This window comes from Molossus molossus, unplaced genomic scaffold, assembly GCF_014108415.1.
Source record: "Molossus molossus isolate mMolMol1 unplaced genomic scaffold, mMolMol1.p scaffold_m16_p_16, whole genome shotgun sequence".
NCBI classification, from domain to species: Eukaryota; Metazoa; Chordata; class Mammalia; order Chiroptera; family Molossidae; genus Molossus; species Molossus molossus.
The window spans coordinates 28,498,070-28,525,331 of record NW_023425351.1 but is presented as its reverse complement, the minus strand read 5'-3'; the positions used below and the strand labels follow the sequence as shown (position 1 = coordinate 28,525,331).

Here is a 27,262-nt window from a genome sequence, read left to right as displayed (position 1 = left end):
AATACAAAGATAAATAGAATATTTCCCATGTCTAGGATAATAGAATAATAATTCAGTCCAGTAAGGGATCAGTACTTAAACAGATAATTTCAGAACTGTAATAGATAATAGTTATAAAGTGATTATCATGTCCTGGGCATTTTGCTGAACATTTTCTCTACATTCTTTCAATGGTTAAATTTTATGCAATATAAGTACTATAACTTATCCCCACTGTAGATACTAACCTGGTGTGATTATAACAAAGAGAAATATCACCCTCTCTTCTTTCTTGATTTCTAATCTCTCCATCTTTATAGCTTATGCTCTCAAAGATAAGACTTCATACATTAATTAATGCAAAAAAACATATATTCTCTTCTCACTTTACACACACACGCAGAGTACACACTGTAAGGTAAAACCATTTAAAACTATATTTCTTAACTAAATAAAGTTTCCTGTAAGTTAAGGTTGGGAGAGATTTAAGTAAAATACTTTTTGTTTGTTTATTTTCTTAAATTAAAACTTCACCATAGGCTATGATTTAAGTAAATGAGTAGAAGTTATATTTATATTGTGCTTTTTTTAGGTGCCCATGTAGATATAAAAGATAATCTTGGACGTAATTTTTTGCATTTGACTGTACAGCAACCTCATGGATTAAGAAATTTGCAACCTGAGTTTATGCAGGTAATGTATCTGTGTATGTATGGATTCCCAGAAACCAAGTTGGGCTCAACAGAGTAAAGTGATTTTGCTTATTATAATTTTTATCATTATGAAGGCTAACTCTGAAATTTAAAAATTATTTTAAAATAAAGATGTCATATTTAAATATTTTTTACAACTTAGCGGTGGTGGTGATGATGATGATGATGATGATGATACATTACATTGGGACTGAATTTTCCAGGTTACAGAGGGTTCCCATTTTCCCCCCATCTACCTATATTGAGTCAGTTTTCCTTCATTTTTTGACCATTATGAAGTGGGTATCAGTGAAAAGGCCAAGAACATGCATGGGTTAGGAGTACACCATCATCAATTAAGAAAAACTGCTCATCATACTTGACTTGTTGACATGTTGAAAACATTATCTCCATATTTATATTCACTGACTAATATTTATTGAGCGACTATTAGGTATATCTGAAGTGCATCATATTTTTATAATAGATTTCAATATTTCCAACATCTTTAATAAAATTTAAAAATATACAGGGGTGACAAAGTAGGTTTACAGTTGTTCGTATGAAAAAAGACTTGCAGGTTATGATTATTACAATAGCCTTATAAACTCAAAAGAATGTTACAACTGTATACCTTCTTCTGCCCACCCCTGTATTTGAATATTTTAAATAAAAATGTTCACTTATTGGTTGGATTAATTAATTGCTCATTGAATGCTCATTTGGCATTCATTTTAAATTTAATATTTATACAAAAGATAAAGCAAACTTAATTTTAATATTTCATTCCTTTCTCCTAACAGAACACATTAGCATTAAGTTCTTAATTGTTATTTGGGGGGGGGGGTGAAGAGAGGGCTGTGGAGGGTAGTCTATGGTCTAATATGTTTGGAAAATGCTAGGTTAAAAAATATTAAGTACATTTCCTACTGTCAGGATTTCCCAGAGCCTTTGTACATTACAGTAATGTACACTCTAGGGAGACAGCATGAACTGTGATCCACATTTATTTTTCTCTATTACCCTTCATGTTATTTATATTTTTTTGGCCTCAAGGGATACATAGTGACCCTTCTTGGAAAATACTATCCTATAGAATAGTTTAAAAACACTATAATTAGCATGACAGCAGGATTATGTTTAGAATATTACTTTTTCCCATAGATGCAACATATTAAAGAGCTGGTGATGGATGAAGACAATGATGGGTGTACTCCTCTACATTATGCATGTAGACAGGGGGTCCCTGTCTCTGTAAATAACCTACTTGGCTTTAATGTGTCCATTCATTCCAAAAGCAAAGATAAACAATCACCCCTACATTTTGCAGCCAGGTAAGGGTCAGTTTATGTGACATATGAGCCTGTCATCTTTCTGTTTGATATTTGCTTTGAACATATGAAACCTAATTTTTTCAAGTTATGGGCGTATCAATACCTGTCAGAGGCTTCTGCAAGACATGAGTGATACGAGACTTTTGAATGAAGGTGACCTTCATGGAATGACTCCTCTCCACCTGGCTGCAAAAAATGGGCATGATAAAGTAGTTCAACTTCTTCTGAGAAAAGGTGCCTTATTTCTCAGGTGAGGATGTATGACTAGAATATATATATATTCTAGTTAGCCATTTTCAGGTTTTCAGTTCTATTATTAATTATGGTGCCTAACTTTCTATTTCCTTAAGTACCTTTATCTAATTTACTGCTTGAAACATATGTGACTTCTGAAATATTGAAAGAGAAGTCAGTATAGTTGCCAGCTGACGACTGAAGGCGTTGAGATTTATAGAATTCAAGTTCAGGGTCACAGAATAAATGCCTTCGTGCCGAGTAGCTGCCAGGATGTCTGAAATGCAGTGCCTTCTAGTTTACTTCATCACACTTACATTTTTTAATGCAGATCCAACACTGTGTGTGTGTATATGGATACACACTCCATACAAATTCGAAGACTGTACTTTTCATTCCACCTGACGGATGGTAGACATAAAAAGCACCTTTTACACTACAACACGAGATACAGAATACTCCTGACTTTCATTATACTTAACTCTAACACAAGAAGCAAAAACAAATTAAAATCATCATGCATAATAAAAAGGTAGCATCATTAAATGACATCTTTGTAAAGATAAAAATAAAACCCCAGAAAAGTTATAGACGCATCATTATAGACACACGATGAGCCGCCTTCTACTAGCATCCAGGTGAATGAGCAACGAGCTCATTAGGCTCATGTTCAGAAACACATTTCCTTATCGGACCGCCAGCCCAGCAATGTCGTGGCGCAGCTGGGACCTGCGTGTCTGCTCAGTTCCTTCCTGCTGCCATGGGAACACCAGGCAGGCACCTGCAGGGGCACCCCAGTGACCCCCGGCCAGAGAGTTGTTCCTTAATTACATCGTAACTGAAATAGCAAGATGGCCCTTGCACCCTGACACAGTTGCTCACCAGCATTGAAATTAAACTGTGTCAGGATCTCACACTTTTTTCTGCCATTTGGAAAAATATCAAGCCTTCATTGTATTTAATACTAAATTTCTGTGAGAAAAGACAAACATTTTCCAAATGGAAAGCGTCTTGGAGAGCTCAGAGGAAAGATCTCTTTGGCCTTGAACTCTTAGAAAGCTAAGTAGCACTAAGTTAAGTATCGTCATGTATTATAAGATGATGATATTATTATCATCATTATCAGTAATAACTAGTGGTCATGAAAACTGTTACCACCATCATGGGAATTTTTTATACAATACTCAATGAAAGAATAAAACGAGCGTTAAAATGGCATGTGTAAGTACATTACAGCCTTGGAAAAATATGGACGACACAGACTTGCTAACTCTCGTTTCACCCACCCCCGTTTTGTTTATATACTGTTATATTTTAACCTGCTGAATTTAGAAAAATATGCATGAATCACATTATAGGTAGATCATTTAATAACCTTAGGTTTGAAATGAGCACGTTTGTTATACATTTGTAATAAATATTTGGTTCCTAGAATTGCATTTTTTTTTTTTTTTTTTGGTCATAAGACGTGCCTTTCAAATGGGTGGCCGCTGGCCCACGTTTCATCTGTAAGGGGAATGCGCACATCCTCTCTTACCTCTTTAACAGTGACCACAGCGGCTGGACTGCTTTGCATCATGCTTCCTTGGGCGGATACACTCAGACCATGAAAGTTATTCTTGACACTAATTTGAGGTGCACAACGGATCAGATTGATGAAGATGGGGTATGTACTGTGTTCTTCATACCTACCCCAAATTGTAGAAGCTTCCAAAATCACAAGAAAGCCGCGTTCTTAGCCACTGCTTCAGTTCCTTGCCCTATTCACAGCCTTTTATTGGGCTCTTACTGTGCAGACCCTTGGAGAGAGCACCGTGCGGAGGGGAACAGACCACGGAGAAGGCTGGGGGTGGGTACACGTTGAGGACACCTCTGCAGTCTCACAGAGACTGTTCACAGGCCTGTGTGGATTGATGATAACATTTTCACCACTCTGGTGGCCTGAGAGAAATAAAGAGGGCAGGGGTAAATCTTCATAAAGCGAAGTGGATTTGATTTGAAGGGCAGTCCCGTTTTCCAATAAGATGTCCTTCCTCTATTCGTGAAAGGCAAGTGTTGAAATGTAAATTCGCTCACAAAATGGTAGAGATGGAAGATTGTCACTTTTACTTTTTTTATTTTTATTTATTTATTTTATCCTCACCCGAGGGCATTTTTGCATTTATCTTCAGATAGAGAGAAAGGAAGAGAGAGAGAGAGAAACATCGACGTGAGAGAGACACATCAACTGGTTGCCACCCACACGACCCCAACCGGGGCGGGGACAAACTGCAACTGAGGTACCTGCCCCTAGCGGGAACCGAACCACAGATCGACGCTCTAACCACTGAGCAGGACTGGCCAGCGCTAAGATTGTCACTTTAAAAAAAAATGTCTTTATGTAGCAAAACAAAAAACTGGCAGTCTCAGAGATGCTCTGATTTAAAAAAACAAACAACAACAACAAAAAACTTTACAAGCCTGTGAAAACCCCGGAGCTGGGAACCACTGCTCTGCTGTACTGGGAAATAATAAATCTCCCAGAAGTATTTTCTTCTGTGTTCACTCCAGCATCCTTACCCCGACAGCTTGTGCTCTGACCTCATGGAATCATCCCACTGCAAAAACAAAGCAAAACAAGTGTGTGGAATCCATGCACACACACGGGCCCACCCCCACCCCGCACACGCGCCACCCTGGAACTAGAAAGAAACTCATTATTCTGAAGCTTGAGCCGAAACATCAGTTTTCAGTTTTATGCATTTTGGTACTCAAAAGTTAGTTTCTTGACTCGCTTCTTTTAAGCAGTTCAGCAATGAAACATGGCAGTAAAATAGCCAGGGGACGATTAACCACTGTCACTCCAGTTGCGTGTGTTCTGTTTTCTCCCCAAGAACACGGCGCTGCACTTGGCTGCGAGGGAAGGCCACGCCAAGGCTGTCGCGCTCCTCCTGGGCTACGGTGTGGACATCGTCCTGAACAAGCAGCAGGCCTCCTTTCTGCACCTCGCCATTCACAGCAAGAGGAAGGAGGTGGTTCTTACCACCATCAGGCACGCAAGGTATGCTGTCCGCTGCCCCTGAGCGTGCCCTGGCGTGAGGATGATTCACAACCTGGGAGGAAACAGAGAAGGAGGACAAGCCCCCGCTGTTAATCATCACTTTTTAAATGTCAGTTGCTTACAGAAAATGTTTAATGAACTCTTTGGGTGACAGCAGACATCGTGCTTGACCTCTCTGAGCTTCAGTTTCCCTGTCTAAATCGTGGGAGCCTGGCCCGCCTCCGTGGCTGGCTGGGGAGACGGGCTCAGGCATGTGCAGTGTCTGGCACCCTGGTCAAGCTGACTGCCCTGTTCTATGTGAACTTCCCTGACACTCTCTTGCCAACAGAAATCCCCAAACTGGATGTTGGGGAAGATATTCTCCAACTTGTTATTGTGACTAGTACCATCTAAAGCAGCGGTTCTCAACCTGTGAGTTGCGACCCCTTGCGGGGGTCGAACGCCCCTTTCACAGGGGTCGCCTAAGACCATCGGAAAACACGTATTTCCGATGGCGATTCATAACAGTAGCGAAATTACAGTTATGAAGTAGCAACGAAAATAATTTTATGGTTGGGGGTACCACAACATGAGGAACTGTATTAAAGGGTCGTGGCATAAGGAAGGTTGAGAACCACTGGTCTAAAGGAATTTCCCTTAACACCTGATCTTTTGTGGTTGTGAGTTTTTGAACCAGCCTCCTAGGAGTTTTCATGATGAAGTTGGAGAGTCGTTTGTCCCTCTTCTGGTGTGTAATTTTTTCTATGTAATGATGGACAGATACATGCAAGGGCGCAGTGTCACTGGGTAGTGGACACAGAGGTGGACCGTCTCCTGTTCAAGGCAGATAAGGCCTGTGCTTCTGAGCATGGGACAGTCTCAAGGCCCCCTGCTAATCATGCTTTTGAAGCTCTCACCGAGGCACGCAGGCGACCAGAAGTTTTCTACTGATTACGCAGATACTCCAGATGGATTTGACTGATAGGGTTAACAGAAAATCTGTCTGGGTGGTTTTTAGAACTACTCTCCTATGACACAGAGAAGCTCTTGGAGGTACATGGGCTCTTTACTTCCCGTTGTAGATCTAGTTCCTCCTCTGTATCACAAGCATCTTCTTATCCTGTCCAACTGGATGGAAATGAAGAAAGGGGCAGATTCTGCAGTGTTCTGGCAGAACGCGTGCTTGTCAGGATACTTGACACATGCTGTTTTGTAATTTAATTAAACACGATGCATACATGGATTGAATATCCTGTACCCAGTACTGTGTTACTATCCCGTATATGTGTGTGTGAATATCCCTACCCAACATGAGCAGCTGTTGATCTTAGGAGGAAAAGAAGGCAAGAGCATTTAGAGAAAGGAATAGTGATTATAAAGCTATCCTGGAATTTGCCCTCATGTCTAATTCCCATTAATGGGCAAGGACCCTATTAATGGATTCATCTTGGTTCAAATGTTGGTCCCACTGTAATCAATTCAGGTTTCTCATAAATATATAATTTTGAGTATCGATTGATAGCATTGTTATTGTGCAGAACAAATGAATTAAAACATGTTTTTAATTTTTTTTTTTTTACAGATGGGAAGAATGTCTTAGGGTTTTTAGTCATAATTCTCCAAGCAACAAATGTCCAGTCACGGAAATGGTAGAATACCTCCCGGAATGCATGAAAGTAAGCTCTCCAAACAAACTCCTTCTGAGTATATGCTTGGCATATACTATAATGTGAGGATTTACTGCTGTAATCACAACTACTAAATAGTAGTAATTTCCATCTTTAAATAATGTTTCTAGTTTTCCATAGGCTATAAGGGAAGTCAGCCAACAAGTATTTAAGAAGGACCTACTTGGATTAAAGAATCCTATTAGGTTTTATGTGTAATATAGAAAATGTGTGCAACAGATTTTTTTGTTCAAATAATTCAAGCCTAGAGCAAAGTCTATGAATGGCAGTTGCTGCTAACAGTCCTCTAGATGTGTTTCCAATGGAATGCATGCCATTGTTTCAAAATTGCAGTACTTGCTAACGTTTAAAACCAGGAGGCTTCCCTTAAGGATGCAGATATCTGGCTTCCTGTAAAAATCAGCAGATCTGGTGACTGGGCCTCCTTGTGCACAAGGCAGGAATTGCTGGGCCAGTGAGTAGCAACTGCTTCCTTTAGCTGGGGCGAAGCCTCCTTCTGATACCTGCCTCCGCCTTTTGTATATTCAGCTCCAGTGCCGGTGGTAGTTGCCAGGTATCATCATTCTTATGTAATTGCTCCCCTTGAAGCACAGTGATATGTCTCTCTATATGCCTCTGTCCAAACTGTGAAAAATAAAAAAGGAAATCTTGCTTTTGCAACAGCAGGGATGGACCAAGAGGATATTATGCTAGGCAAAATAAGCCAGCCAGAGCAAGACAATTACCATATGTTTTCGCTTATATATGGAATCTAATGGACAAAACAAACAAACAAACATAATAGAACCGACTCAGAGATACAGAGAATAGACTGACAGCTGTCAGAGAGGAGGGGTTGGGGGGCCGGGTAAAATAGGTGAAGGGATGAAGAAAAAAAAAAGAAATTGTAGTATGGTGATCACCAGAGGGAAAGGGGTCTGGGAGGAGGTAGAAGAGGGTAAAAGGGGGATAAATGGAGATGGAAGGAGACTTGACTTTGGGTGGTGAACACACAATGCAATATCCAGGTGGTGTACTATAGAGTTATACACTCGAAGCTATATAGTTTTATAACCAGTGTAACCCCAATAAAGTCAATGAAAAATTAATTTAAAAAGTAAAATGAATCAGAAGAAAACCCAAACCGTGAAGACAAAAGCCAGCGCTAGGAGAGCCAGCACTTCAAGCACAATGGGAGAGGCCCTGAAGGCTCTGCAGCTCATTGGTCCGCCCTGCTTGCCTGGCCTCTGTGGGATGTCACTGGTCCCCATAAGGGAAACACCTACAAACGCTGCGCTGTGAGTGTCCCGGGATGCAGGTGTTCCAGCATCTCCTGGCAGAGCTGAGATTTGCGGACTGGGATGGCCAGAGAATAATTAAGAAAGAGGAACAACTTTGAATAGCCTTCACAGGGAAAAATGTATCCAAATGAGGAGGCAGCGAGACAGGTGTGGAGCCTGGGGCCCGGGGAGTTAGTCCTGGCTCTGCCTGTGCTGTGCTGCTTTGGGCCAGTCGCTTCACCTCTCTGAGCCTCGTCTTCCATTTTTGTTTTCTGTAAAGCTGTGAAGCTGATACTGATCTTGCAAAGTAATTACAGAAGTTAGCGGTAAAATAGGCAATGTATTTAGGATAGTGTTTAGTCCATATTGCACATTCTTGTGTTTTTATACTGCGTATGTGGTTATTAGTACTAATTACTATAACGCTGTTTTTGTGTATTCGATAAGCTCTTAGAATGTGCTAAGTACTTCGTGTGCTTTTTTTTTTTTTTTTTTTTTAATAATATCTCATGGATATTGGAGCAGGTCCAGTTCATAGACTGGCATTTTCGGTGCCTGCATTTCATCAAAGGCCATATAAACACTCATGATGGAAAATGATCTCAGACTTTCTTTCTTAGTAATTCCAATTGCTGGAATCTATCCTAATGAATAATTAGAGGGACAGATTTTATATGATGATGTTTCCCGTAACATTATTAATAATAGTAAAAAAAAAAAGTGTTAGAAATATTCACATATGGAAAACATAAAGAAGAATAGGAAAAGAAACCAAAATATTAATAAGAATTATCATAGGTGTGGGTTTATGATGGGTTTTTCTTTTTTTAATCCTCACCTGAGGACATTTTTCCATTTTTTGTTTAGATAGAGTGGGAGAGAGAGAGAGGAAGAGAGAGAGAGAGAAACATTGATGTGAAAGGGACACATCGAGTGGCTGCCACCCGCACGACCAACCAGGGCCGGGGACAAACTGCAACCGAGGTACATGCCCTTAGTGGAAACCGAACCCGGCTCTCTCTGGACCGCAGGCCAATGCTCTAACCACTGAGCAAAACCAGCCAGAGCTATAATGGATTTTTCTTCTCTTCTTTATGCTACTATATATTTTCCAGTTAGCTTTCTATATGACTTTGTATTATTTTAGTATTGTGAATTCTTTTTTTAACTAGGAAACTTAAAGGTGTTTTCCTTTGACCTCACCCTACACCTTTGAGGAACTTACAGAGCCCCTCCCGTTCCCCTCCCCCTTCCCCGGCAGCCCATCCTTTACTGTGCCTATGCTGATTGTTCCAGAAGCTCCCACACTGTGACAGCCAGCCCTGTCTCTCTGGTTCTGGCTTGCACAGCACTACCGACTAGTTGTGTTTTAATTTTTCATTAGGCCTGTATGACCCTTAGTACCACTACCTCATCACCAACAGAGACCTCCTTGCAGTTTCTTAAGGCCTCCAGTGTAGAGACCAGCCAATGGGTCCTGGCCCCTGAATCTCCTCTTCAGGGTTGCTGTCCAACCCTTCACCCTTGGGTTCTTCAGGTGGGGTTGACTAGATGCCCCAGGAACTCTAGGCAACATGCTGATGGGCTCATCTGGGGCCTGGTGTCCAAGTCTGGGTCCAGGAGGGCAGCCTGACTGGGCAGTATTTCTTTCTCGGGGTATGAATTTGGCTCACCAGAAAAATACCAACACACAGATGGGGGGAGTCTCAAGTTGTTTATGTGGACGGGGACCCCACAAAAATATTTGTCTCCACGTACCCTACCAGAAGCTCTAATGACCCCTTATGTATTCTCTCCCTTTGTTAAGCATCTGGAGGGCCTGTGGTATTTCTCCTTGTACCGTCTCTCCCCCTGCCCTGGCTGCTCTAGACGAGGACTTTGTCAGGGCTGCACAGCAAGCCAGGTGCAGACACAAACACAGCGCTTCAGGCTGAGCAATGCTGATGGGATCTCGGCCAAAGACAGACTCCGGGGCTCAGCTGAAAGCCGATTAGGAAGAAGTAATTATCACTGCAAGACACTGAGTGAAGGAATCCTCTAAAATATACCTATTCCATGTCCTGGCTGGCATGGCTCAGTTGGCTGGGCGTCATTCCATGCACCAAAAGGTCACAGGTTCGATTCCTGGTCAGGGCACATGCCCAGGTTGCTGGCTAGATCCCCAGCAGAGGGCAGCCAGTTGATGTTCTTCTCTCTCTCTGTCTCCCTCCCTCCCTTCGTCTCTCTATCTCAAAAAAAAAAAAAAAAGTACATATTCTCTAGAAGCCCAGAAAGACGTCAAGTCTTAGGCAAAACTAGTGGAATATTCCTCACTCAAATTTCAGTAAATGCAATTTGTTTTTCAAGTGGATGGCATTTTTCTGAACCACTTGAGGTGTGCAGTGGTGCGTGTAACATTTTATTTTTTAAACTTTGTTCCCGGATGACATGGATTATAGTTTATCTTGGAGGTGCAAGAAGCGAAGGAAGGGAAGGGAGTGTCTCAGGTGTTGTTTTAGAAATGGGATCAAATCCTGTCTCCTCTCTACTCTCCCGCCTGGCATCTGAGCCCCTTTTCCTCTCCAAGGTGCTTCTAGATTGCTGCATGACACCCTCCTCCGAGGACAAGTCCTGCCGAGACTACCACGTAAGCTCATTTTACTATAACAGTTTGAAGTTTCTTTTATTATAATCCTTTAAAGAGCATTAAAAATGTTAGTAGAGTTCCACAGTCTCAAAAGATGGTAATTATTGTCTTCATTTGTCATATTACTCAATTACCTCCTTACGAGACAATTTTCCCCTTATCCTCGGTTTCTCCCCAGTATTTTAATTGTTTCTGACAGCATTACTTAGGGTTGCTCCTAGTCTCGCATTTTCTTGTGTAGTATGGCCTGAAGAATGAAGTTCTGAAAGGTCTAAGTGATCTTTTGAGAATTCATCTTTTTCCATGACTATGATTTAAGAATCAATCAAATAACAGCTTCCTAGGATATTTATTTATTTTTTAAACTAATATGCAGTCACTTAATTTACTTTTATTCTGATGAAATGACTCAACTTTTTTTGAATCAATTTGCAGCAGAACTGTTAGCTTGTGTATGTGATTTGTCAAGAACAGTTTTGGGGTCTATACTAGACTGTGATTTTTAAATATTGTATCTTATACAGATCGAGTATAATTTCAGATATCTTCAATGTCCATTAGAATTCACGAAAAGAAATGCACAAGATGTTACATATGAGCCTCTCACAACCATCAATGTAAGTCCAGTGTTTTCTTTATCCAGGCAGTTTCTACATGATGTTTGATACAATAGTTCAGGAAGAGGCCTGGAGAGAATTCCAGGTTTATAGTTTTGTGTCTGTCTGCCATGTGGCCCAACTCTTTATATTTCTTTACTAAAGAGAGCAATCATTTTCCACAGTTGCTATAATTTGGTCTCCTTAAAGTTCCACACTCTTGATCACTTTAATCCTCATGGTCACTTTAAATCTGTTCCAACCCAGAATCCAATAAAGCAGGGACAACATAGGCTGTCCACTTAAATACAGATACATCTTTAAGAGTTTCCTCCAGTGTAAACCCGAGGAAAATGCAGAGCTTGACATTTTATAGTCATGGCTTCCAAGTGCAGCTAACCACTGGGCTTCACGGTAAACTCTGGACTTTCAGAAGCTCCTAGATCCTGCTGGAAGAGTAAACAATCTGAGAGCAGGCCCTAAATTCTCAGTATGGACCCAAATTTCCTGAGAGACTTGCCCCAAATCAGTTCTTATTCCAAAGAGTGCTTGCGTGTTTCTAGCAGAGGAGGTGATAAAAGCCGTAAGGCTGATCTACTTCAGTCTAAACCAGGATCTCAGACTCAAATCACTGCAGGGGAAGCAGGGACCGGATCGGAGTGGGCTCCTGCTGTCAAAGGACAATCGCTGCTGGCTGTTGCCTTGTGGGAATGGCAGCCAGGCGCATGGAAATATTTCTTTTCTTTCAAAAGAAAACGTGTGGAGGGTTGGATTTGTAAATTGCGCTGTAAAGCCTAGATCTGTGTATCTAATATGCCACATGTGACCAATTAAAATTCAGTAAAGTTAAAAATTTATTTTTTAAAAAGTGTTTTTCCTTTATTGATTTTAAAGAGATAGGAAGGGAGAGAGAGAAACATTAATGAGAGAGAACATTGACTGGCTGCCTCCTGCATGCCCCCCACTGGGGATCCAGCTCACAACCTGGGCATGTGTCCTGACCGGGAATCAAACCGGTGACCTCTGGGTGCATGGGTCGACGCTCAACCTCTGAGCCACACCAGCCGGACAAAAAATTCATTTCTTATTTGCAGTAGCCACAGTTCTAGCACTCAGGAGTCTATGTAGTCTGTGGCCCTCGTAATCAACGGCAGAAATATTGGACATTTCCATTCTTGCAGAAAAGTTCCATTGGATAGCACTGGTCTAGACCAGTTGGGAATTTTCATTCACCTTAAATGAATTCATTTCCCTGTGTGAACACCTTTGGTACAGACCATGATACCAGCCATTGCCGCAAGTGAAATTCCAGAGGCTTACTGAGTACTTGGAATGTGAAGGAAGCCGCCCTGAGGATTTTATGCCCACAGGGCTGATGATGGCAACTGATTCACCTTTGCGCTGTGCAAAGCATTTCAATTCTGCTGGAGTCTGTGAATTCTTGCAGTTGTTATAGTTCAGACTCAATAGCCAAGTGACCTGCAGGTAACTCCACTACAGTTATACTTAGCGAATGATTGTCTATGAGCGGGTTTAGTTTTTGCATTGTAATTCAAAGAACAGGTGATACTTTATCAGAAAGAGTTCATCGTTTCCACCACCAGAATAGGAGGGAATAAAATACTTGCAACTTTTAAAACAAATAGACTCTGTATAATATGGACTCAGTATAATTTATATGAAACAGGCTCACTTGAATGAATACACCATACTCAGTGGGCGGCACGTAAGCCCGTGATTGAATAGTGTCCCCATAACACAGCAAACCTTGCTCTAGTTCCAGGAGCTGAGTGAGGGTCTTCTGGAGGGATAACTGGTCTGGTAGAGGAAATCACTGTGCACAGAAGTCTGCGAGTCTAGGTGGACCTGTCAGTGCTCAGATTCAGGCAAGACAGAAACCAGACCCTTGGCAGCTCCCTGAAAAATTAGAACATTGAACATTTGTTCCACTCCTCTCTTTCCCTCCTCAGGAGGAAGCTGAGGAGCTGGGAGTATTCTCTCTCAATCTCCGTTCTGTGCTCGGGGCGGGGCTAGAGTGAGTAATGCCATGGATTTTCCCACTGCCTTTGGCTACAGGCTCACCTGGGGTGCAGGAACCTCTTACCTAGTTTTCTGGAATTCTCACCAAGGCAGCTGGTCTCTGTACTGTTGTTAGGTTGATGTCTCCTGTCTCAGTGGATGAAGCAAGGTCTGGGGCTTCCTATTCTGCCATCCTGCCGGTATCACTTCCTCTATGTATTTACTGAATAATTAAAAATTAAATTTGAGCCTGGCTGGTGTGGTTCAGTGGTTGAGCATCGACCCATGCACCAAGAGGTCGCTGGTTCACATCAGGACACATGCCCAGGTTGTGGTCCAATTCCCAGTGGGGGGCATGCAGGAGGTGGCCAATCAATGTTCTCTCTCATCGATGTTTCTGTCTCTCTCCCTCTCCCTTCCTCTCTGTCTAAAAATTAATAAAGGAAGAAAAATTAATTTTGAGGTTAGATACTAGTAGTTCCCAGTAACACATGAAAAGTTATAAAATACAGGCTAATTTAACTACTATTATATGTATTTCACTGTTTAAAAATCTTTCCAGAAAGATAAGCCTGCGTTTCTTCAAGGAAAGAGCGAGGGTGTAGCTCTTGCTTATTTATCTCGAATGTCCTTTCCAGCGGTGACTTGTATAAGACTGAGAAGCTTATGTTAGCTCAACTAGCGAGAAATTGCCAAACAAACTGAACCAGACACTTGCATCTGTGTACAATGGTTCTCCATAGCTTGTGTGTGTGTTTTTAAATACATCCTTCAGATAACTTTTGGCTTTTCAAATTTTCTAAAATAAACAGTTATTATTTTTATAATAACCGATAAAGTTATAAGACCAGCAAACAAGAAGCTTAGTTTACACTTGATAGCTTACTATATTGTACTTAATAAAATAGGATCTTTTCTTATTTCTTAGACAATGGTACAACATCATCGCATAGAGCTTCTCACCCATCCTGTGTGTAAAGAATATTTACTTATGAAATGGTGGGTATTTCTTTTTAATGATAGCGCCATTCAATGTATTAAAAGTCTTCTAAATGATTATGTTTTAATGGAATTTTGATGTTTTAGATTTTATTATTTTAATGTTTTACACTTTACAAAGGAAGTGTGTTGAAGACATGTTTTCGTATTAAAATGATGATAGTGTTTGTTTTTTACATTAAGTAACATATTTTGGGGTGAGGGGAAATCACTGTATATGACAGGGAGAGGCATTCCTGGTGGACACAAATAAAGAGAGAGGTACGTTCCTGGGAAAAGCAGTCACCTTGGGATCAGAAAGTAGGAGCTGTGCTCTTCCATTCACTGGTGAGTTTTAAGTAACTCCTGGTTTACTGGGAAGTTGAAATTCCTTTTTTGAAAAAAATGAATTTGAAGATCTTCTTGGTTCCAAAGTTCAGTGGATTTACCAAATAGATTTCTGAGAGAGACCATAACTACTTTTCCACAGGTATCTTAAAGAAATATTTTTTGTTGAAATTTCTCAATTATGGATTACTTATTTTTTTGTAGGTTGGCTTATGGGTTTAGAGCCCATGTTATGAACCTAGGATCTTACTGCCTTGGTCTCCTGCCTATGACCTTTCTTGTTGTCTATATAAAGCCAGGTACGGCTTTCAACTCAACTGGAATCATCAATGAAACCAGTGATCATTCAGAAATATTAGACACCAAGGTATTTTTCCATTTATTTTCATATTTCAAATTTTAAAAAGAAAAGATTATAAAAAGTGTGTATTTTCCACTTAGAAATATGAACCCCATACTAAGTCTGAAATACCAGGACTTTGGCTACTATAAATAGCTTATAGAGTTCATATATGGTAATAATTTCTCCTAAAATCCTTTGTGGAATGAGAGGGAATATAAACAAATAAGTCAGTAAATTAGTTTATAAATTAATTAAAAGGAATTGAGATGCTAGCTTGAATGCTGAAGTACAAAACTTAAAAATTTGTGTACAAGAAAGCAGGTTTGTGGCTGCCAGGGATTGTGGGGAGAGGGGAGTGATGCTTAGTGGGTTCAGGACTTCCCTTTGGGGTGATGAAAAGATGATGGAACTGGATGGTGGTGATGGTGCATCACACTGTGAATGTACTTAATGCCACAGACATGTACATTTTCAAATGTAAATGTACTTATAAAATGTAAAACTCTTAAAATAATAAATTTTATATTATGTGTATTTTACTAGAGTAAAATAATTTGTACATAGGTCTTCAGATTCATTTTCCTTTAGAATTCAATTGGCAGTTTTTGAACCTGTCTTACTTAGGACATTATGAAATGAGTGTGTCATCTTTAGACTGGCTTCACAGTAACTATGTGTTTAAAGCAAATATGGACAGTGTATAGAAATGAAGCACAAGCAAAACAAAATAAACATGTACTAGTGGAAAATATTAAGAAATTAATGTTGTTTTAATGTATCTACTTATAAGTGCTTGTCTTACATTATTTTTGTTTCAGAATTCATATTCTATAAACATTTGCATGATTTTAGTGTTTTTATCAAGCTTACTTGGATATTGCAAAGAAGTGGTCCAAATTTTCCAGCAGGTAAACAATGCATTTTATATTGAAAGTTGTAAATATTTTAATCGGCAGAACATAAAATAATTGCTAAACTATTATTAGAACAATGTATGTCAGAATAAAATCACACACCTTGACAGATGTATGGATTGGAAGTACCAAGCACAAACCATGTTGAAACCAGGTGGTTAGATGGCTCCCTGCACTGGATGGTGCCTGTTTGACACACCCGCAGCAGGGCGGGTCCAGACTGCCGGGTCCACGCGGGTCTGTTCCGCTGCAGATGAATTGATTAATGACTTCTCCGTGTTTTGTCTGACATCAGGTTAATATTTTGCTAACATAAAAGTAGATTTGGAATTTGATCATTTTGAATGTAACTGTTAATAAAGAACTTACTTGGGCCAAGACTCCATTTCAAATGTGTTTTTCTTTGAATTCATTTCCTACAAGGAATACTTTTATTTATCACATAAAATTTCAAGTAATAATAAAATTGGGGGAATTTTTTAGCACAATTTTTACTTCCTACTTTACTTTTTAAAATGGATAGATCAGATGCAAGGATTGTGTAAATTACCTGTAGGTCCTTGCTTTGGTTGATATAGATGTCATCAGTCTTTTATTTCTAAGTCTTTTATTATTCATTTTTAGGGTGTGCTTTTTGAAAATGTTAATTTTTAAGTCATATACCTTTTATACAATACCTCATTTTAGGTGGAAATTTACCTTATTACATAATATAAGCACATGGGTATTTGCATGATGATAATAGTGCTTTGCATTTTATAATGTACATTGCGAGTACTTGTATACACATATGTATATAGCTTCAGTAAACTGTCACAATTCTGAGAGTTAGACGGTATTTTTCCATTGTATGTTAAATGATTTAGGGCATTTTATTTAATATCTCTTGTCATTTTCATTTTTTAAACATGAGAATGACAAATTTGGTCTCCACATTTTCTTATTGATAATGGTCTACTCCACATCACATCTTTAAGAATAGAAAATACACCAAATCCAAATGGTAATGGAGTCTTAGTATGAGTCTCAAACCCCCTTAGAAGCAGCATTGGTTGCTTTGTATCCTGAGGAATCCACATGCATGTCCATTTATAGGCAGAAAGAAATTACTAAACCAACTTGCAGTCCCCTGGAGTTTTCCTCAGGATGGAGTGAAATCCATGGGGAAAGCCCAGAAACTTGTAGAATGTCCTTAGGCATAGCACTCCCCAAGTGCCAGGTCAACAGAAGGGACTGGGCCACCTCCAACAATGATATGTCCCCAGGGCTCTGGGGTCAGTCCAGGATGGCAGCAGCTGGCCCCTTGGCCCTCAGGTCCCTAGCTGATGCAGGAAAGTCTGTGACTGCTTACAGATGTACACCCATCCATCAGATGTCAGGGCTTGATCTCTACATGTGGTAACTCTTCACTCTTTTCAACCCAGAAAAGGAATTACTTTTTGGATCAAAACAACGGAGTCGAATGGATTATCTACACCACAAGCATCATTTTCGTGTTGCCCTTGTTCGTGGGCATACCAGCTCACGTGCAGTGGCAGTGTGGAGCCATCGCTATTTACTTCTACTGGATGAACTTCTTACTGTACCTTCAGAGGTAAAACGTGCTTCAGTGATTTCTACATCCTTTAGGCATGTTTAATATCAAAAGAACAATTACACGATTTATCAGTCTCATAAATTTGTAGCTGGCTTACTCCTTTACCAATTGTTGTAGACCGTGAAGATACCTTTCATATACTGTTAAGGAAAAGGCGGGAGGTTTGGAGTTCAGAGTGTAGACCAGCTTTCTCTCAACCTTGGCACTATTGAAATTTGGGACCGGGTAATGCTATGGGCTCTGTCCTGTGCACCATGGGGTGTTTTGCAGCATCCCTGTCCTAGACACCAGTAGCAACTGTCTCCAACTCTGTGACAACAAAACATGTCTCCAGATGATTACCAACTGTTCTCTGCGTAGCAAAATCACCCCCGATCAAAAACCACCAGTCTAGACAAATCTAGATTAAATGTGGGAGTAAATGGGTGTGAAAGTATTAGATATTCTTGTTTTGCCTGGTATAACTTGGTAATTGTCTACTTTAGTTTAAACCAATCAAATGAAGTGATAGGTATGGGTAGTAACAGTGACAGAAGGGAAAAAGTAAACCCCGAAAATCTAATTGTAGAGGGGAAAGAGGGCTAAGCTCCCCTGCCTCCCACAATTGCTAATGTTGAGTTAAATATGTTATTTCAGCCCTGGCCAGGTGGCTCAGTTGGTTGGAGCATCCAAAAGGTTGCTGGTTGGATCCCTGGCCGGGGTGCATACAGGAGGCAACTGATCGACCTTTCTCTCTGACATGAATGTTTCTCTTTCTCTCTTTCTCCCCTCCTCTCTCTAAACATATCCTCAGGTGAAGATAAAAAAGATATGTTATGTCACATAATCTTTACAATAACCAGAGGTCAGTGTCAGTACTCATAATCTATAAAAGCAGCAGCGGAGGTACTGAGTTAGTAACCTGCCCAAGATCTCAGCTAGAAAGTCAGATGTCGGCCTTTTACCAAAGTTGTTCTGACCCCAGGGACCAGGCCTTCCCACCCTGGGTCTGCACTGCCACCGAGCGCAGGGCTGGGGGCTGAGCCACCCCAGAAAGGACAGGGCGTGTGGGCGGAGGGGTGGCTGGCAAGGCAGGAGGCTTCAGGACTGGTCCAGGCAGCGCCACGCTCGAGGCTTTGTCATTATCAGTGACCGTAGCGAGTGACTAGATGTCTCTCTAGTTTCTAAGACCTCTGACGTCGCTTTCAGCTTTAAGATCTTGTGACTCCCTATTTAACTGGGTGTCTTTGCCAAAAGGGAAGTTCAAGTTAGAGACCAGATGACACCCATTATCCACCCAAACATTTCACAGCGTCGGTTGCTGGGGGAGACACAGGGAAGCTCGGATGGCGAACGTGAAGCCTGGGTACGTGCCCTGTGACAGGGCCACACCAAGACACCACGCACCTCTCTCGTCGCATGTCGGGGAGCACTGTCCTGGGTGCTGGAAAGCTATGATTTCCCTCTCCTTCTGTGGTCAAGTGGGAAAACAATTACAGATAAACATAAACAAGAAGGGGGAAAAAAAAGATGAAACAAAGCAGGTTGAAGGCATGGATGGAAAATACGTCGTGACTATTCATGAATTCTCATTCTCCTTTTCGGAAGTTATCTCACGTGTGAAAACTAGTGCCTAGTGCGTGATAAATACCGACACTGGGCCGGGAAAGTGAATAAATATTTTAATTTTTCAAACTGCCCTAGATTTGAAAATTGTGGTATCTTCATCATTATGTTGGAGGTCATTGTGAAGACTCTGCTGCGGTCCACCGTCGTGTTTTTCTTCCTTCTTCTGGCCTTTGGGCTCAGCTTTTACGTCCTCCTGAGCATACAGGTGAGGGGCTGTGTCTGTGGCTCATTTCGTTGCTGTAAACATTGGGAACATATATTTAACTGATATCTTAATGGTGTATAAAACCAATAACACCACAATAATATTTGAGATAGTTTCATTTTATCTGATATATTAGCACTCAAATGATTTTTATTGCAGAAAAAAATGTACCTTATTAAATGACTTTTTCCATTGTCAAAACGTTTATGTATCATGCACAACGGGGTATGTGCAGAAAGGACATTTTGATGATTTCACCACCAATTCATTAGTAGTTTTTAATCACTGCATTTTAGTAGCTGTAGTCCTATGATTACAAATATTTTTAAATATGATGTTTCTTATTTTACTCTCCAGGAAACATTTTTTCATTATCACATTTTGCATTTCATTTCCCCTTACCGCCCCTCCTCAGGACGCTTTCAGCTCTCCACTGCTCTCCATAGTCCAGACCTTCAGCATGATGCTGGGGGACGTCAGTTACCGCGATGCCTTTCTGGAGCCGTTTCTGAGAAATGAGCTGGCGTATCCACTTCTGTCCTTCACGCAACTTATTACCTTCACAATGTTTGTCCCCATCGTCCTCATGAATTTACTTGTAAGTAATTCATCCTTGTATTTCCTGTGTGTTGACCATTTGGGGCACTTAATAGTTATTATTCTTAGCCTCCCTAATCTCCCTCCATGAAAGGAAAAAGGGGCACCTTTGAAATTCATTCGTTCATTTCGTGCCTGCAATGGGCCCGGCACCACGTGGGGCCCAGGCGATGCAGAGATGTATTCCCTTGGAAAAGACTCATCAAGAATCTTCAAAATGCCAGACATTGATCCAGGTGCTGGGAAACAGTGGAGAACAAAATAGATCAGTACCCAGTCTATACATGATTATAAACTAGTCATGGAGTTAAGCAGTAAACAGAAGTGTAGCAAGATGACTTGGGGGTGATAAATGCTACAAAGAGCTACAAGGCAGGATAAGAACACAGAGATGAATGGTGTGTGTTGCTTTAGGGTTGTCGGTGAGGGGGGCAAAGGTTAGGCAGCGACCTTTATGGGGTGAAGGAGGAAGAACTCTCCTATTGAATCTCTTGTGGACCAGAGATTTAAGTGGGGAGGGCATCTGTGGCATTCAGGTGTCCCCTGTCAACCAGTCAGAGGCTGGCCACTCCCAGCAGACATGCCTCTGCCCTGCCACAGGGAGCCTGTCCAGCCAAGAACATCCTGGCCGATGCAGGCAGGAATGTATCCCAGGTCCATGGAGGGCCCTAGACAGCATTACAGGGCTTGTTTTTCCTTGTTCAATTACTTGAATGTGCATGTTCCACACACTTTTTTGGAGTCTGACTATGCACCAGGGACTGTGCTAGGCAGTGTTCCCAGAAAGAAAAAATAAGAATACAGACTACTTAATGTTTTTGTTTTTCCTTTTTTGATTTTAGAGAGAGAGGACGTGAGAGGGAGAGAGAGAGAGAAACATCGATGAGCGAGAACATGGATTGATCGCCTCCTGCATGCTCCCCTTTGGGGATCTGGCCCCCATCCTGGGCATGTGTCCTGATCAGGAATCGAGCCGGCAACCTCTTGGTGCATGGGTCGATGCTCAACCACTGAGCCACACTGGCTGCACTTAATGTTTTGATTCACTTACCTGACACAACTCCTGTTTTATTCTGGTGACCTAAAAAAATTAAAGATGGCACTAAGAATGATAAAGAATGACATGAAGCCCATGTTCTTCTCTTAGAATCACGTATATTTGGGAAGATCATTGGCTTAGCACTAGTGCAGGTCAGTGCCACACTCAAGATCCACATGTCCAGCACCCACCGAGCTTCTCCACCTGCGTGTCCCTGAGCAAAATCAAACCCAACAGACTGGAGACTGACTATGTTCTCCTTCCTTCAAACTGACTCAGACCACTGGAAGACATTCTCCATCCACCCCCTCCCTTTTCCTCAGTTCTTCCTCTTACACCTACTTCCTCTTAGCTTGCACCCTTGTGTCCTGATCCCCATCACTGCAGTGGTCTGCAGAGTTTCTTCATCTCATCTCATTTCTCTAACCCTTTCTGCACATTGTCACCACAATGATATTCTGATAATGAAAAGTTGGGCCTGTCAGTGGCTCTTTCAAATTTTTTTCTATGACTCTTCTAAAACTTCAGTCTAGTCAAAACACATGAGCACAGCACGCAAAGGTCCTGGTGGTCTGGACCCTGCCCACATCCCACCCAGCTCCTCCCTGATCACAGGTCTTCCCCAGACACGCAGCGCGACGTCCGCTGGGTGTGCTCGGCTTCCCTTCCTGCCTCCTGGGCTCTGCTCTTCCTCTTCCCAGAAAGCCTTCCCACCTGGGTTACTCTCCCTATGTGGCCACATTCAGCTCGAGCATCATCTCTCCTGGGCACATTTCTTAGCCAACTCCCCCACCCAAGCACCCGAGTCCGAATCGGGTGCCCCTCTATTGAGTCACCAGTTTTGAGGACACAAATCCAAGAAAGATAACAATAAAACCTGCTTCCTGGGATATTGTGAAGATGAAATGAGCACTTAAAACATGATGTGCGTTCAATAAATGTTAGCTACTTATTAAATATTAATAGTATTTGATTATTTAACTTTTAATTTATGACTGACTTTAATTAGTAAATTATAATGAGACTTACAAGCTTGTAAGTTATATTAATAAATTACAATGGGACTCGCAGCTCAGATGACTCACCAGCTATAAGTCTCTGACTCGGGCTCAGATGCTGTGGAGCCCAGGCAAGAGTCTCTGAAGCATGAAACCTCAGTTGTGAGACCATTGGTTTTGATGGGGCTGATCTAAACCAGAGAGACTGTCCATCTCAAGACTTGCCAATTAAAAAAACAGAACACATGATCTTGCCAAATAAAACCTACTTGCTGACGATGTTTGCTTCGTAACGCAAGTTTGCACACCCTGGACTGTATTCCCACTGTGCATTCCTTCAGCGGCCGTTCTGTGTACCTTCTGTGCCCCGCACTATCCTCCTAAACTCTGGGCATATGGTGGGGACCTGGCCAGACAGCCCTTCTCTCCTGGAGTTTACCTGACTCAGCCCTGTGAGAGCAGGGATTGGCTTTCCCCTCGGGCTGCAGCCAGCAGGGGGCTGATCCAACCTGGGTACAGAGCTTCTGACAGTGAGAGTTCAGTTGGACTGAGTAGAACTGGGCTGACACCTTCCACTCACCTAATTCTGCTTAGTCATGGATTTCTAGGATGATTTTCCTTTTTCACCACAGCCTCGCCCACCCCTGAACCATACCTTTTCCTGCCAAACATACGTAAAATATAAATTCCTTCATTCCATCAATTTAATGGTTGTTTTTATTTGTTGATTTTTTAAATTTATTGATTTTTAGAGAGAGAGAGAGGAAGGGGTGGGGGAAGAGAAAGAGAGAGAAAGAAACATTGATTTGTTGTTCCACGTATCTCTGGATTCATTGGTTGATTCTTGCATGTGCCCTGACGGGGAATCGAACCTGCAACTTTGACATATCGGGGCAACATTCTAACCAACTGAGCTACCCCGCTAGGGCTCCTTCAGCTTAATGTTTTAACTTTGCCATGTTGTCTGGACACTCTTGTTTACCTTAGATGCCAAACTCCTGCGATTTCTAACCATGTTGCATGGCTATTGCCAACTGCATTTAATATCACATCACCCCCATAAGATGAATTATAAAATGAATTTCAGATGCATTTGTATGTCTGAACTTTTCATGATAACACTTGCGATGACTGGACCCACCACCATGGCCATCACCGTTACAGAGTTACAGGCTTTGCAGCTTCTGGAAGGTGAGGAAACGAAGTGTGTCAAGGGCACCGCTGGTAAATTTCATGCCACTCTGACAGTATCCAGAGAGAAGGTAAGTGCACTTTGACGCGAACCATTACACCGGTCGTGACCCACTGCTGTGCTGTGCTGCAGATTGGTTTGGCGGTTGGTGACATTGCCGAGGTCCAGAAGCACGCGCTGCTGAAGAGGATTGCTATGCAGGTGAGGACCAAGTGTGTTTGAAATCAGCACCATCCTGCTGTTCACACGGCAGCCTGGCTGAGCCCTGAGAACAAGCCATTGAACATGGGCGGCAGGTTCTCTGGTGCACTTGCAGTAGTCAGAGAATCAAAAATGAAAAAGATTCCTATAACCATCTCAGCAGAGAAATTGAGAAAATGCCTGTGCCTCTTTTTAGGTCAACATGTGGCCAACCAGGTAGCTAGCCCCTGTCTTGTCAGGGTCGAGGGGAAAGGTAGGGGCAGGTGACTGCTGGCAGGGGCCGAGGACACCTGGCCAGCCCAGCAGCCTGTGTGTCACTCATGCACAAGAGTCTGTTTTCAGTTGGCTGCACTAACAATAGCGTCTGTGCCCTTTGAGAATTCCAGATGCTAATGAATGATTCCTAGCAATAAATCCAAAATGTGTTTTAGGTGGAACTTCACACCAACCTAGAGAAGAAGCTGCCACTCTGGTTCCTACACAAAGTGGATCAGAAATCCATCATCGTGTATCCCAACAGACCCAGATTCAGTCAAGGGTTATTAGTAAGTACATGTAACAAACATTGATGTCAACAGAGTGACACTGTGATGGTCATTCACGTGTATACCTAAGGGTGGCCTTTTACACGTGTTTAGTCACCCTGTCTGTGGGAAACAAATAACTGTGCTTAAAAAAAACAAAAACAAAAACAAAAAAACGTGCAGGATGAAGCCAGGATAAAAAAGTGATGGGCAGTGCAGAGGGAGACATCTGTCTCATTTCCAAGTGGCTCAGCCACAGCTCCGGGTTGAACAAGTGCCACGTCCCAGTGTTCTCACTGAGTGGGTGGGCAAGCTGTACCATTTAAGTACCCTTTTCACAGTGCAGGTATGCTTTGTTTTCCTAGTCACATGTCACTTACATGTGTGTAGAAGCATGTGTGTGTCTGTGTGTATATGTAGAACACGCATGTATAATCTGTGACTATCACAGATACACACAGAGTGTACATATAGAAAATCCACAAAGATTAAGCCAGGCCATTGCATGATAGTGGAAAAGGGACTATACTAGCGTCAGAAGTACTGGATGCTAATTCTCACCGTCCCTGGGCTCCCTTGTATCTCCATGAATATCCTGAGTTCTTTGTAGGTGCATTTTCCATGGTGTAGTTACAAAAGGATAAAGGCAACCGAAGTGTCAGTCTAGGCTTTATTCTGACTACACTATCTCCCTTTCCCTCATGTCCATGGTTGCATTCACTGCCTAACACAGAGCTCAGCAATTGATTTCTCTGGCCTGCAGCTCTCCTTGCATTCCCGGCCCCTGTATCCGACTGTGGACTTCTCTGGTGTGCCGCAAAGTCCCTCAAATTCAGCATGTTCCAAGCAAACTCATGCAAAACCAGCTCATGACGTTTACTCCTCCCTTGTGTCACTCCCCCCCCCCGACATCCTGTACAGGGAAAGGGTGACAAAACCCATCCTTCAAAGTCCCTTATGTCAATTACTGTCCAGAGCATTCATTTGCCTGTGCGGGGTGTCAGCCTTGACATTGCCCTCCCTTTTCCCGTCCCCTCACATCCAGCCAATCCCAGGGTTAGGCCCCCTGACCTCCTGGCTGGCCTCCTCTCGCCCGCACTCCTGGAATTACCTCATTCTTGGTCATTTCACATCCAACCTTAAAAAATAAATTAAAATAGCATTTCAGAAATGTCCCCGTGTGAAATTCAGTTGTGTTGCATGAAGGTGCAGAGCAGGTGAGAGAAATAACTAATCCTGTATGAAATACCACCACCTGTGATGGATGTTTTTCATGAGAATTTCCTTGTGAAAATGATTCATTTAAACCTTTTCCTAAATAAACCTCCACTGCAGTTTCCTCCTTCTGTGTTGCATCCATCTTGCACCTTCCTCTGTGATAATGTGCGTGATCGTGTCGTGTTTCTCTCATAGCCCTGCACGCCCGTTTCTCTCATAGACTGCGGACTCCTTGGGGGCACGGCGCTCATTCGATATGTGCCCCGGTTCAGCAGCTGAATTAGGGCCCATTTGCAAGAACTAGTTCCTGAGTTGAGTTTAACTTGAGTAACTCTTAGTCATTTATCCCATAGTGCAAGCTCTGTTACGTCGTTTGCACCCACGAAGTAAGACAAGAAATGCCAAATGCTGACACAGCGTTAGAAGTCGAAATGCTGAAGCAGAAATACCGGTATGTATTTTTCCTTTTCTCTGTATTTGAGAAACTGAAAAGTCTTAGATACTGATGCACGGTATAAGGTCACCGCGTATATTTGTGTTTGTCTCAGGCATTAAGGCATACTGTAACTCACTGATGCTGCTAGTAGATTGGGAATCGTGAGAGTTTCTAGACCCAACCACGTATATGCGGCTCCTCGCCAGCCAGTATCTGAAGCTGCATTCCTCACGAGCCATTTCAATTCAAACCTCCAAGCTCTGCCAGATTCCGAGAATCCCTGGAGAAGCTGCCTAATGTACAGTGGTTCAGTGTGAGGGTTTTAGGGTTCATTTACTTGAGTTCAAGCTACTTAACCTTTCTGTGCAACAGTGTTTTAATCTTTAAAATGGGAACAGCTATAAACCAGCCACGAGCCAACATTGTAACCTTAGGAAAACCACTTAAAACCTTGAAAATCTGTATTCCTTAGAAGCATTCTGCCTGCATGCAGCTGTAACCTGAGCACAGGTAATCTGATACCCAACACTTCCAGTACGAGGCCTTTGTGGACTCAGAGGGCTAAACGAAATTCACAGAACGTGTCTGTCCCTTTAGGCTGAAGGACGTGACTTCTCTTCTGGAAAAACAGCACGAGCTCATTAAACTCATCATTCAGAAGATGGAAATCATCTCGGAGACAGAAGATGAAGATAACCATTGTTCTTTTCAAGACAGGTATAAAAAAGAGCAGTTAGAACAAAGGCACAGCAAATGGAATTCTGTGCTGAGAGCAGTAAGGGCCAAAACAGGCCCTTAGCACTAGTTACCCAGTACAGTGGGGTTTCCTGTGTATATGTTTCTGGTATATTAAACATAAATATACAAATACACACACGGGGTCTGATTTCCAGTTTGGAAAGAGTAAGGGAAAAGCAGAAAGCTGATTCTGTTTCCCTCCATGTGAAACCACAGTTCCTACATCCTGTGTAAAAGTAAACTCTCTCATTTTTTTTTTCTTTATTGATTTTTTTATTTTTATTTTTTATTTTTAGAGAGAGGAAGGGAGAGGGAGAGAGAAATAGAAACATCGATGAGAGAGAATGTTGATTGGCCTCCTCCTGCATGGTCCCCACTGGGGATCAGGCCCACAACCTGGGCATGTGCCCTCTCAGTGGGGTAAATGCTCAACCGCTGAGCCACACCGGCCAGGCTAAAGTATCTCTTTCTAGTCAAATTTTCTGCCAGTCACTCTGTATTAGGAGTATCCCTGCTAATATGTTTAGGTTGGACTTTACCTCTTATTATTTGAATGGGTAGAAAGTAATTTGCTAGAACACATGTTTTTGATTGATCAGGAGTAATAAATGTAACTGTTGAGCGAGAATACAAATGTCAACCCTGGATTCCTGCTCCATAACTATATAACATGTAATGCATTAAACAGTGAAGAATTACACTGGCTTTTACCATTGGGCGTGTTTTTGTGTTGGGAGACCCTGTGGGTGGAACCCTCCATGCTCTGTTCTCATCACAGTACAAGGCCCCGGCCCTCTGCATCCAGCACGCCTGATGTCTCTTTGGGTTGAGGCTCAAATCAACAGACCTTATGATATGCATGCATTTTACCACAGATAGC

The 27,262-nt window shown here is 42.0% G+C and overlaps 1 protein-coding gene across 1 annotated transcript in view; it reads left to right on the top strand.

The window, feature by feature from the left end:
• The window catches only part of TRPA1 (transient receptor potential cation channel subfamily A member 1), a 55,448-nt gene extending 29,005 nt beyond the window's left edge, over positions 1 to 26,443 (top strand). The window contains exons 11-28 of the mRNA XM_036264479.1: positions 572 to 672; positions 1,836 to 2,005; positions 2,091 to 2,255; positions 3,788 to 3,905; positions 5,113 to 5,279; positions 6,841 to 6,934; positions 10,772 to 10,831; positions 11,356 to 11,448; positions 14,375 to 14,445; positions 14,977 to 15,139; positions 15,934 to 16,023; positions 17,454 to 17,623; positions 19,310 to 19,439; positions 19,855 to 20,037; positions 23,398 to 23,466; positions 23,898 to 24,011; positions 25,562 to 25,659; positions 26,242 to 26,443. Coding sequence (XP_036120372.1) covers positions 572 to 672; positions 1,836 to 2,005; positions 2,091 to 2,255; positions 3,788 to 3,905; positions 5,113 to 5,279; positions 6,841 to 6,934; positions 10,772 to 10,831; positions 11,356 to 11,448; positions 14,375 to 14,445; positions 14,977 to 15,139; positions 15,934 to 16,023; positions 17,454 to 17,623; positions 19,310 to 19,439; positions 19,855 to 20,037; positions 23,398 to 23,466; positions 23,898 to 24,011; positions 25,562 to 25,659; positions 26,242 to 26,443 — 2,258 coding nt within the window. The remainder of the gene's footprint in view (positions 1 to 571; positions 673 to 1,835; positions 2,006 to 2,090; positions 2,256 to 3,787; positions 3,906 to 5,112; positions 5,280 to 6,840; positions 6,935 to 10,771; positions 10,832 to 11,355; positions 11,449 to 14,374; positions 14,446 to 14,976; positions 15,140 to 15,933; positions 16,024 to 17,453; positions 17,624 to 19,309; positions 19,440 to 19,854; positions 20,038 to 23,397; positions 23,467 to 23,897; positions 24,012 to 25,561; positions 25,660 to 26,241) is intronic.
• The last annotated feature ends 819 nt before the right edge of the window (positions 26,444 to 27,262 follow it).